Below are 13632 nucleotides of genomic sequence, written 5' to 3'. Positions count from 1 at the left end.
AATTTTATGGCCTGCCTTCTCACTATGAGAATTTTACTGCTATAAGCATTTTATGTCTATTTTTACGTATGGCTACCTGTCACCATGTGACTCGTTGAGTCGTTGGTTGAGACTTGAGAACTTGGAGCATGAACCACAAATCCATGGATCCAAGGCTTGGTATGCACATTTATGCTCAGGTGATAGTAATGATATGATGATGACCAACCAAAAAAGTATGGCCTTCCTTTCCACTTAGGGCTTGCTTGGATTGAGAGTAAAAGGAGAGGAATGAATTTATTACCCTCGTGAAAAAGTAATATATTACACATTTATGCTTAGGGCTTGCCTGGAATCCATGGAATTATTAAGGGGGTAAGTTTTATTGGGCGATAATTACTAGGGAAATTAATTAGTGGGGTAATGAGTTCCTTGATGATATGTTTGGCATAAGAGTAATGATTACTGGGTAGATCTTTTATTCCATTAATCATTACCCAGGGGGGAGGGTGTGTAATGTATTACCCCTACACAAGGGTAATAATTCCAGGAGGTGAATAATTACCTGCATACCAAACATGGGAAATACACCTCACATATTACTCCCCTATTCATTCCCCTCCTATTACCCTCAATCCAAGCAAGCCCTAAGGAGTAAAACATCTACTCAGTAATCATTACCCTCATATGTCAAACCTATCATTAATGAACTAACTACTTTGAATGTCCGTGCGTTGCAACGGGGTAATTAACTTATTTATAATGCAAAAAAAAAAAAAACGTTATAAGCGTTTAATGTTTACATTATATGTCTAATGATTTGTTTACATATTATTAAAATATCTCTTTCAAAAAAAAAAAAGATTAATATATATGTGGGTTAACTTTTATTTATAATTGATATCTTGATTAGTTGATTACTTGTATTTTTAATGTACTAGATTTAATTAAATAATTAAAAAACGATATTAAAAAATGGAATTTAATTAAATAATTAAGAAACGGGCCAAATCTTGGGCCGTGCCGTGCCAGGCCCGCCGTGCCTAGTTCGTGCCGGACCCTCCGTGCTTGGGCCGTGCCGTGCCTAGGCACGGGAATTTCCAAAAAATGCAGCCGCGGCCCACCTCAAACCCGTTCGTACCGTACCCGTGCCATCAGTATTATTCATCCGTGCCGTGTCGTGCCCGTGCCGGACTCGTGCCGCCCGCCTGAGCCCGGCCCGGATTGCCATCTCTAGACTATTGACCCACCCTATTGGCAATTTGAATGAAACCCCCGTAAAACCCTAATAACCACCAAACATCTTCCAAGTTTTCCCAGATTCGAAAAATGGCGACAACATGTTCCAAGGTTCCCCAGATTGGAAAAATGGCGACAATCACACTGAAAGGGAGGACCAAAAACATCGTTGAAAACAGATCAAAGAAGTACGTTGAAGAAGCTTTGTTCCTCAAGCTTTTTCGACAAGGCGGTGATGAGGTCACTGTGCGTCATCAATTGAACCTATTTCTCAAGTCTAGAAAAAAGGCTTTTAAATGGGAAGTTGGTGATACTATCAAGAAGCTTCGTGATCGCAAACATTATTATGCTGCTCTCAAGGTTCCGACTATTTCTTATTCTCTTTTCATTTTATTTTTAAACTTATACGGATTCGGATGATGATTCATGTTCGCCTGACTCCAACCTATGTTTTTGTTGTTATCTGATGCTAGGCGGTCACTGTTGTTGTTGTTGTTGTTGTTGTTGTTGTTGTCATCGTCGTATGCTAGGTGGTCTCAATTAGGGGTGGAAATGCCAAATGGAGTCTCACATAATTCAAGTGAAATGCCAGTTTTAGGTTTATTCTGTTCAACCTAATAGTGTCGGTGTTCCAACTACTCATTATTTACGTTGATTAGCTCGTGGGACCGTTTAGGGGAAGCTGTGAGGTTTAGGTCGACTATGAGGCGTTTCTCTACTCCTGGAGTCTTGCACTCTTGTGAGTTGGGGTTCTATGTTTGAACATTCAACCTTCATTCTGGACACTGTTCCACAGATTGGCTGTTAATTGGAGTGTATTTTGGAATTAGCAGTTTAGAAGGGAGGAAACATGCATATATTGGAGTGGTTTTGAGCGCTATATAACATGAAATTAAGCTTCTCGGTTTAATGAGCTATGCTGCATCGTTCTTACACTTATGGGTTATGAATTATCTGGACTGAGATGAAGCTAATTGAGAATATGTTGAACTGTAGCTAATTAAGGATATGTTTCAATTTTATATTTTCTTCTGAAGATGTACTCTCAGAGCTAAGTGTAATGATTTTTACATTATTCTTTGCAAGGATTATATTTGCTAATTCGATCTTCATCTCTTAGCGCGCCTAAGGCTCGCCTTGGATGAGGCACTAGCCAAAACGCCTCGGTGCATTTTAGGTGCGCCTTTTAGACATGGCTCACCTAACAAGGCTAACTAATACGCACTTTCCATATCTTTTAGACAAGGCTCACCATTTATTTTCCCCGTTATTCTTAACTTTACTCCTTGACATGTTAGCCAACTTCGAAACTCCTACAAAGGCTATTGTTGCCCAAAATTTCATTTGGAAATTACAATTTTGTTATAAAAAATAGGGCGCCTCATGTCCAAAATGCGCGCGCCTTCGCCTTGCGCTTTGCGCCTCGTTGGCTCGGCCCCTTAGCGCCTCGGTGCGCCTTGCTCATTTTCAAACTAAGCTTCATCTTTCAGTGGGCCTTTCATTGACTCTCCAAATCATTGTATTTGGTATTGTGAGTAGATCTGTGGCTCTTGTGATTTATCGGTGATAGTAATTACACTCTGTAAGTGTGTAGTATTGATTGAGAATAAAGAGTTTCAGTCCCTACTGGAGTGTTCTAACTTTTTAAACGGGATTGAGGGATGTTTTGACTGCCTCTTCAGATCCCTCCAATGTGGAACTATGTCATATTGGTGGACTCAAGGCTACTTTATCTTCTTATCTCTCCCGTGTTTCCGTCTTAGGCTCTGGTTGATGGAAATGTTTTCAGCGAGCAACTTATTTTCCATGAACCTGATATTTCAGTAAAAAATAGAGCTATAAGCAAAATTTGCGCTAATTTTCCCCCAAAACAGCTATAACCTGATAGTCCAGCACTTGTACATGCACCCATGTCAAATACTTCTGACTGAGACTGCGTAACATGGGTTGACACGCATTTACAGATGAGGCTTTCCACAAAAATAACAAATAGAAACACCTTACAAAACTTTCTTTTCCAAAATAAAGAAATGATAAGTGCCATTAACATTAGTGTGCCTGTCTCTAGCTATGAAGTAAGCTTCAACAAGCTGAAGTTGGACTCCTGAGATAGTGGCTTTGGCAGTTTCCTATTAATTCAAAGATTCCTGGTGCTTGATCAATCAGACATCAGATGTTGCAATCTATTGCCACAACCCAACTCTACTTTATGCTTCATGAGATTGGTGGAGGAGTCTCCCACCTCCCCACTTTTTTTTTTTTTTCTTTTTCTGTTTTTTTTTGCCCCTGTTAATGGTTCCTTCTGCATGATTCTGAGGGATTTTTTTAGGTGTGGTCTGAATGAAGTATCTGCAATGTATATTTTGTGTTATGTAGGGTATGGCAGCATATATCTATAGGATGTCGCTTGTGTTGTCTTGTTCTAGAGTGAGGAACAAGTTAGAGCAGTAATGTAAGGTGTACTTCTAAAAGTTCTAACATTTATTTTCCCTTGAGTGATTTTGTGCCATGATGCATTTTTCTATCTGGAAGGTACGGTGGGTCAAATGGGCTGCACACATCAAAGTATTGGTGGCACTTTATTATTTAGCATACTTTGCTTGATGACCTATGAAAAAGAAAGACATGACTAAGAAACACTCTATTTAGGACTCATAAAGAACTCACTTCTGCTGGTTGACTAATGCTTGTGAAGTACTTAAAATAAACAAAATTTTGCTAATGAGTAATGATTGCACGCGTTCTTGGTACTTTATGCAGGCACATTATTTTTCTCGTTTTCTCCCTTGACAAAAAATTCTTCCCAAAAAATTTTGAGACCGAATTATTGTTGTTCCATCTCTTGGCAAATAACAGATGCAGTAAGTTTATATGCAGCTTTCTGATACCATGGCTGGAAGGGGCATGAATATGACTATCAGTGATCAAGCTATCCATCTGGATCTCATTGGCAAAACTCATGGAGTTGCTGCTGCAGAGAATTACTTTATTGACCTTCCTGAATCATCAAAAAACATAGAGTGCTATGGTGCTCTCCTTAACATATACTGTAAGGAGTTGATTCCGGACAAAGCTGAAGCACTCATGGAAAAGATGAAGGAACTAGGCCTCCCTATTACAGCCATGTCTTATAATAGCCTGATGACTCTCTACTCGAAAACAGGACTACCAGAAAAAGTACCAGCCCTGGTACAAGAAATGAAGGCCTCTGATATTATGCTACAAACTTACACATACAATGTTTGGATGAGGGCTCTAGCAGCTGTTAAAGATATCTATGGCGTCGAGAGGGTACTCGATGAGATGAAACGGGATGGACGAGTGGCCGAAGATTGGACAACTTACAGCAATTTAGCTTCAATATACGTTGAATCCAAGATGTTTGAAAAGGCTGAAAATGCTCTTAAGGAGCTTGAAAAGAGGAACACCTCTCAAGACCTTTCCCCATACCAATTCCTCCTCACACTCTATGGAAAAACTGGCAATCTAATTGAGGTTTATCGTGTATGGCGCTCTTTAAGGCTTGCATTTCCTAAAACTCCCAATGTGGCATATTTGAACATGATTCAGCGTTTGGTAACCTTGAAAGACCTAAAAGGTGCGGAGAAATGCTTTGCTGATTGGGAATCCAGTTGTACAAATTATGACATCCGTATAGCCAATGTACTCATGGGAGCTTACATCAAAGATGGTTTGCTCCAACAGGCTATAGAGCTCAGAAAACGTGCTTGTAAGAGAGGGGCTAAACCCAATGCTAAAACTTGGGAAATCTTTTTGGAGCATTATTTGAAGGCAGGAGAAGTTAAACTAGCAGTCGACTGTGTGGAGCGGGCAGTTGCAATTGGCAGGGGCGATGGAAGCAAGTGGGTTCCGTCTTCGAAAGTAGTTAATTCAATAATGGGACACTTTGAACAGAGCAAGGATGTTGACGGGGCAGAAGGGTTTCTGGAGATTGTGAAGAAAGCGGAGGATAAAGTGGAGGTAGAGATGTTTGAATCATTGATTAGGACCTATAAAGCTGCCGGAAAGACTAGTCCTTCCATGACTCGTCGTTTGAAGATGGAAAACATTGAGGTAAGTGATGAATGTAAGAAATTGCTTGAAGTAGTTAGCACAGAATGAGTTTGTACTTCTTTCTGAATTTTGTCAAAGCCATTTTCATGAACAAATGCTCGTGGTTTTGCCGATATCATCTCAATAATGTACGTGATCCGTCTTTTACTATCTGCTGGGACGTTCTGAGGTTAAGTTCTAGGGTCAGCTCCTTGTTATCCATGTTCTGAAGCTGATATGGTCATGTTTGTGTATTGAGGGAGATGGAAAACTCCGACTGCACAAGTAGTGTAGCATAGTCAGATGGTTATAAATCTATTGACTTATTTTTATTTTTTTGTGGCGCGTTGTATTTTACCTGATTTTAAAACCCCTAAGTTTACCTTGACTTTTCATTACATTTTCGTTCTTCCTTTTTGTTTTTTCATTTTCCCTTTTTTTATTCGCATTTTGAGGCGTGCGTTCACCCATAAACGGTTCGAAAGGATGATTCATGTCAGCCGACCCCAAATCATTTTGGGATTAAGGCTCTGATGTTGTTTCTTTAATATCTCCTATGCAAATTTTGTTATACCCCTTTTCTTTGAAAATCTATCAAAATAAACGTGTGGGATATCATAAAATGCATTTTCATATGGAACCATTTTTTCCCTTGAGAATCTAAATATCTGATGGTTGAAGTTTCATATTTTATTCAATAATGTATTATTTTTTCTTGAAATTCTTTTGGGGAAAATTGCTGCTTACCACTAGATTTGACAGAACCAACCCAACCCGATTGACCCGTGACCCAAAACCTGAATGTGACACGACATGACTCAAAAGCTTTGTCGGCCCAGAATTGACCAGACCCGATTCAAAGCCACTCGGCCCTAAAATGACCCGACAAAACATAAATTTAATTGAACAAAAAAAACATGAAATGACTAATTTAAAAGCACACTTAATATTATTTATGTTAAAATAAAGAATCAATTATCAAAACTATACTAAACTAAAAATAGGTAACTATACGTCTATATACTAAGCGTACTTAAAAAATGACTGATCAACATAATAGAAAAACACCCGAAACAACCCGACCCAACCACCCGAGGTGACCCGATAATAGGATAGACTCGAACAGACCCGACTTGAACCCCGCCCGATTGGCCCGTTTGCTAAGTCTACTTACCACCTTGTATTTACCGTATTATGAAATGAAAATATTTACCGTATATCTTAGAAGAATGGTTAACAATTGGAAAACATTGAGATTATGGAAAGAGAAAAGGATATGGCAAATGACGAGTCTTCGACTTGTATTTGATGCTTCACCCACCCTTATTTCTTTTCTGCCTAAATAAGGGTTGATTGTGTTTTATTTGTGTTGTTATTCTTTTCTGTAAAATTTTGTAGGACCCTACTCGTAGTTCTCGGAATTTACCCCTTATTAATAAAAAATAAAAAAAAAATTCTCTCAAGAGAACCAATGTTTGGTTTATTTACTTAATGAGTCCACTGTTGGGAAATAAGTAAAATGATGATCGAAATGAAATAAGTGGAAGGTGAGAGTTTAGATGTATAATGTAGCTGGTTGTTACTAATAAACAAAAGGAACGTTCAGCTTAACAGTGTCAGACAGGAACAACACCAGTAACATATCTTGTACCGATCAGGCACTATCCAGGAGAGGGATATCAGGACAGGCAACCTAAGATGCCCTGGCAGTCCAGCATGAATAAGCATTGGATACTAATAATCTTCAGCACGTGCATAAATAACGAGCTTGAAGAGCAGTTCCTATCTTCAAGGAAGACCAAGTCTACAAGTGCCAATATTCTAGGAACACGATCAACAACCCTGGAAGATATTTTAGAAGCAGCCAACAAATGTGGAATAAGTCAACAACGGCCTAGCACACGTTCCCTATTAACTAGCAACGTTCACCTTAATTGTTGGAAGGAGTCGTTTGATCATGAGAGTCTACTATAAATAGAAGAACAAAGAGCATAAGCAAGGACACAACAACACCCATCCACTCCTACTCTTATTCTAGCATTAATCATATATCCCTTGTACTTAGAAATATAATCAAAGTGATAGTAAAATCCCCTTCTGGTTTGGTATCCGTGATTTTTTCCCATTTCAAAGGGTTTTTCCACGTATAAATCTTGTGTCAACTTTATTTATTTTCATTTCAATTAAGTATCAATTTGTCAGACTAAGTATTAGAGCTAGATTACCCTGCATTATTATTCCTCGCAAAAATAGACTTCCCTGCGTGAAATCTTGCTAAAACAATTGGCGCTCGCCGTGGAGCATCTAGCTCAAAAATAACCAAAAACCCAATCTCAAACAAACTTTAAATCTCACAAAAATGACAGGCGACAGTGTTGAGCAATAACTAGCCGCAGCCAAACAACAACTATTGAAAATGGATGCAATCAAGGAAAGAATGGCCCAAGCCGAAGCATAGGTCCAGAAGCTGAAGGAATCAGAATCCGGCCCGAAGCAGAAATTGGAAAGTAAGGCGTCAGGCTCCAACTCCAAGATCCACCATAGGACTCCATTATCATCTATCATCAAGAATATTGACTTCTCAAATTTTGGGAGTCCAAGTCCTACAAAGGGCAAGGGTGCAAACCTTGACTCAGATGCAGATGACATTCCTGATGAGCCTGTTAATACCGACAAGACAGGGGCATCTATAATGATGGCTATGGTTCAGGAGATCCAGAAACTTCATGAAAAATTTGACAGAATACCTGGGGTACCCACCAGCATAGAAGAAGCCAACCCTAAGAGTTATGCTGACTCACCTTTCATAGATGAGATAGCAAAGGTGGACCTGCCCAAAAAGTTTGTAGTACCGTCAATGAGGACCTATGATGGGAACTGCAGATCCACAGAATCATGTAGCCTTCTTTAAATAAAGAATGTTAGCTGCATCTGTACCAAGCGAGTTGAGATAAGTCTGCATGTGCAAGGGCTTTGGAACAACCTTGATCGGTCCAGCCTTGCAATGGTATATCAACCTGCCCAACGGAAGTGTCAAATCCTTTGCTGACCTGATAAACAAATTCAATCAGCAATTTGCCAGCAGCAGGGAACTTGAAAAGAGATCTAGTGACCTGTACAGAATCAAGCAGAAATATGATGAGACGCTAAGAACCTTCCTGGCCAGATTCAACAAGGAAAAGGTGTAATACCTCAGATTTATGAGCTGTTGGGTACTCTATCGAGTAGGGCTTACTCTGTCGAGTAAGTCAGTTTTGCGTTCTGGAGTGAGTACTGCCTGTAGGGTACTCGATCGATCGAGTACCTTAGTTACTCGATCGAGTAAGTCGGATTTTATACGGATTTTTGCCGGGTTTGGTAGCAACGCGTGAAAAGGTTATATAAACATTTCCGTTAGTTTCTTTTACCTTTTTACTTATTCTAAACCTTTTACAAGAGAAAACAAACAACGTAAGATCCTTCTCTCGCATTGCTATCAAATCTAAGGGCTAGAGTCGTCGGATTTCAGAGTTCTTTATACCGTTGAGACCGCCGTATTTTGGGTAAGGTTCTTGTACAGTTTTTATGTTAATTCGATAGTTTTGGTTAAACCCTAATTGGGTGAATTGAGGGTGTTTGGGAGTATTGTTGATGATAGTTTGTAATTGTATGATTATATGTTGATAGGAGGTGATTTCGTAGAGGAACGCTTTTGATCCGTTGCTTGTGTTGATTTTGGTGATTTCATTCCAGGTAGGGTTTCCCTACTCAGTTACATGATGTGATGTTAAGATGGTTGTTGGTTGTTGGCATATGATTATATCGTAATTGATTTTGGTATTGTTGATATTGTAATTGGTTGTTGTTGATTCTCTGCGGTTTGCGAGGTACGCCCTCAGCTGAGTGGAGTCACTTTCGGGAGTGGTTTCACGCCCTTGATTCGCCCCTTGTGGTTCCCGTCACAAGGGGGATGTGCACATAAAGGAACATGGGTTATTCGCTGTAATATCCCGAAAAAAAAATAGAAAAAAAAAATATATCATTAAATTTTCTAGTCTTATTATTACTCGTAAATATAGTTAATATCGAAAAGACGTGTATATAAGAGACCGAGACGTAAGTTGGCTTAGAAGGCCACGTACTTGCATTGCAATTGGCAAGTTGGCATTATTGTTAGTATGCCATGTTTTCTATACGTGACATACGGAAAATCATTCCTTAATTAGTAAAGAAATGACTCATGTTGAAATCTAGTATGTTGTGCCTTACTGCCCAAGTTTTTGAGTGCTATAAATAGCCGTCATGTGTTGAGAATTTTAGAGACACCAGTGAAAGTCTCATTTTCATTTTACTCTTATGCACTAAAGTTAGAAAGGTGGAAAATATTTTATAATATTTCGTAAATACAATTTACTCCTTATATAAGGAAATAAGGTATGATTTCGGGACCCTTTGTCGATATAAGTAATTGTTTACATTTGAAATAAGATAGTAGAAATAGCATGTTATATTAGTTTTATTGTTAATTTCATCTTATAATCATTATACTGTCCACATGTTATATTATTTACCGTCTTATAAAGTTATAAGGGTACTGTCGTTATAATGCATCATTGTCCAATTATAGCATTCAGGATACGATTATTGGATTGAGACGACATTATTTTGTCCTATGTACATGGAAGGAGGGGGAGGGGGAAGTATGACCCCATATGAACGATGAGAGGAGGGGGAAGCATGACCCCATATGAACGATGAGGGGAGGGGGAAGCATGACCCCATATGAATGATAATTATGTTATCCGGCAATGGCCGAGATGGGTCTCAGACCCGGATTTCTTATACTATGTACATAAAGGTGGACTTAGGCTGGAGGAGTTTCGGCTCCGTAATGTCTCTCTATTCAGTAATGGTAAACCGGTATAAAAGTGGAGTGAGTTATTGCATTCTGAAATGACAGGTTGTGCATGTCTATTTAATAATTATTCGACTGTGTTCATGTGATCTATTTTATAGTACTTGTGCGACCAGGAAGAAGTAAAATATTAAAATGAAGGAAGGTATGGCCGGTGGAGGTGACCGGAGTCATACTCAGCCTGTGGTTGGCTGATTCCGTTACTTTCATTCTTTTTCAGGTACAAGTGTCGGGGAATGACAAGTGTGAGGAATTTCAGATAGGATCAATGGCCTAATAGGATGAATATGTAATAGAGTAATTAGTTTTTAGCTTTAAAAAGTGTTTTTATATTTATTTTTTTACATAAGCCTTGTATTCTCCGAAGGGGGAATACGGCGGTGACGCCCTTGTAATTCCGCTGCTGTTTATTATTAATAAAAAGAGCCATTTTGAGCTGCCTGTCTGCTTTCCGGCGTTACTGAGAATGGTATCAGAGCCGCCCTGCAACCGCGTGGTGAGCCTTCGGCCGCACGTCTAGCGAGAAAAAGATCCGTGGGTCTAGTTTATAAAACTCGTAACAGACTAAAATAGAAACCGACTAATAGAGAGTGGGGTAGATATAAAGTGTCTCGGATTACTTGTTTATTAATTGGTATATTGCTTTAATGATGTATAATTTGGATGTTTTATTCGTTTTTTTCCTGTGCTTGCATCGCATATAGTTGCCAGGCTCATAATATAGGGTACCCCATAATATATATAGGCATATTCATCAGGGTGAGATAGTCAAGTTTCGGGACATTCAACCTTTATGATTTTTACTCTTTGTCTTCCTTCATTACAAATTGTTGTTCCCATTTGAAATTTTATACTTGAATTGTTTCACAGCTTAAAAAAAAAAAATATTTAACTAGTTCAAGCTAGTCCTTGGTGTATTTTCAAAGCATTTTATTGTATATTCAAAAAAAAAAAAATTGCTTTATTAAGATTTTGAAAATGAAAGTTTAATTTTTGTTTTCTTTAACTTTATGCGGTTGGTGAGATGTTATGACATATTAGTAGAGGCATCTAATAACCGGTTCAACGCTAACTAACGCTTGAATTGAGTTTGTCTTTGAATTGGATTACTCGAATTTTTGTTCGCGACGAGAATTCCTGTCTTTCATTACATAAGCCGCACAAATTTCTTTAATCATTTCATAAATGTAATCGAAAGAATTTTAATTATTAAGTTGAATTCTTATTATGATTTTTTGGAGTATTGAGAACGAAGTTTAAACGTTTTCATTTTCTATAATTTCAAGTTTCGGGACGAAACTTATTTTAAGGAGGGTAGAATGTAATATCCCGAAAAAAATAATAATAATAAAAAAAATATATCATTAAATTTTCTAGTCTTATTATTACTCGTAAATATAGTTAATATCGAAAAGACGTGTATATAAGAGACCGAGACGTAAGTTGGCTTAGAAGGCCACGTACTTGTATTGCAATTGGCAAGTTGGCATTATTGTTAGTATGCCATGTTTTCTATACGTGACATACGGAAAATCATTCCTTAATTAGTAAAGAAATGACTCATGTTGAAATCTAGTATGTTGTGCCTTACTGCCCAAGTTTTTGAGTGCTATAAATAGCCGTCATTGTAACACCCCCATACTCCAAGTGCCTTACCAGGACCACTCAGGTATAAGGATGCCACCATCTCGGTTACCCGAGGCATGATAATCATAAGACAATGAAGAAACATACTTAATTAAATAAGTTTAAGTGATTACATTACAAAACCAACTGTAATCAAAATACAACTGTTCTCAAACTATAAACCAACTGAAAGGAACTGTCCTAACAAACACAGCGAAAGACTAAAGACTCTGATATGTGATGACTCCATCCCCAGCTAGATCCCACGCGTATCCAAGATATACCGCTAAAATCGCTCACCACCCCCGAATGGATCACCACAGTTTTAAAAACATTTAAACGGGGTCAGTACTAATCACACAACTCAATATACATCAACAATAAGATAAACAGAAAATGCCAACTCCACACACACACACACACACACCACCAACCAATTCCCATCATCTCAATATCGATCGTCCACTGGACCACCGCCAGTGGGGGACCGCAGCCGTTCCCACCTAAGCCCCGCTCATCATACCGAGCGATAACCCCGTCCCATTAATGTGCACATCCCTTCCGTGGCGGGTTCCACGAAGGGCGAAACTAGGGCGTGAAGTCACTCCCGCAAGTGACCCCACTCAACCGAGAACGCATCTCGAGAACCATCAACAACAATCACAACCACAAACACAAAGATAATCATTATATCAAACAACCAACTACAAAGACATCACCAATATCCCATTATGGGACTAATACCGAGTAGGAAATCCTACCCGGAAAGCAACACAATCATCGACGATCTAGCAAATTGTCTCAAAACCTCTCCTTTACAAATCCTTCTCCTATCACATAATCACATAATCACATAATCACAATCTAACCTTAACAAATCATAAAACCCCCAATCCCAAAATTAGGGTTTAACCAAATCAAAGGAAAGACAATAAAAAGGGTACGTAGATCTTACCCTCGACGCAAGGAATCCAACGATATAAACAACGACAAGAACCGACCGTCCGAACTCCGGGAATTGCTAAGAATGCGATTAGGAAGATGAACTTGTTGCTTTCTCTCTTAAACAGGGTTTTAGGTTTTGTAAAAGTGATTTAAAACAATGACGACGATACTTAAATACCTTAATCGCATAATTAACAAAACCCGAGAAAACTCCCAGTAAAACCGGACACTCGATCGAGTACCCAAGGTACTCGATCGAGTACCCCCTACTCGATCGAGTGCCCCACTACTCGATCGAGTACCCAACAGTCGAAAACTATTTTATTTCGCAACTTACCCTTACTCGACAGAGTAAGGCCTACTCGATAGAGTACCCAAAGACTTATAAATACGGAGTATTACAGTCTTCCCTCCTTAAAAGAACTTCGTCCCCGAAGTTCAACCCATACATAAAAACAACCATACTGACTCGACCAAGACACAACAACTTAGCTAAGGACTCAAGAACTCGACCGAACATAGAACATGAACTCTTAACCCCCATTCTACCAACTATGTTTACTTCCACAACATGACTCACTATATCGTATCTACCACATATATATCTCTCACGACACCAACTCCATACATAATCAACTACCATCCTCTAATGCTGCTAGCTCCATAATATCATCAACTATCAAACCCAATACTAAGACACTCATAGACATCAAACGGAATGTTATATTCTACCACCCTTAAAAGGAACTTCGTTCTCGAAGTTTACTCAGACTCATAACATCATCCTCCAACTGTCAACACTATATAAAATATTCTCATACTCCGAAGCATCACCCTACTACAAGCACGGCCATGGCCTTTTATAAGTATTATCCACAAAACAAATCCCTCCTTTA

The 13632-nt window shown here is 38.8% G+C and overlaps 1 protein-coding gene across 1 annotated transcript; it reads left to right on the top strand.

Annotated features, from left to right (window-relative positions):
- The first annotated feature begins 1231 nt into the window (after positions 1-1231).
- On the top strand, positions 1232-5671 carry LOC141623618 (large ribosomal subunit protein mL101 (rPPR4)-like). The gene is made up of 2 exons (XM_074439735.1): positions 1232-1578; positions 4096-5671. The coding sequence occupies exons 1-2, from the start codon at positions 1309-1311 to the stop codon at positions 5338-5340; spliced, it is 1515 nt and encodes a 504-aa protein (XP_074295836.1). The 5' UTR covers positions 1232-1308; the 3' UTR covers positions 5341-5671.
- The last annotated feature ends 7961 nt before the right edge of the window (positions 5672-13632 follow it).

This window comes from Silene latifolia, chromosome X (assembly GCF_048544455.1).
Source record: "Silene latifolia isolate original U9 population chromosome X, ASM4854445v1, whole genome shotgun sequence".
NCBI classification, from domain to species: Eukaryota; Viridiplantae; Streptophyta; class Magnoliopsida; order Caryophyllales; family Caryophyllaceae; genus Silene; species Silene latifolia.
This window is presented reverse-complemented; position numbering and strand designations above follow the sequence as displayed.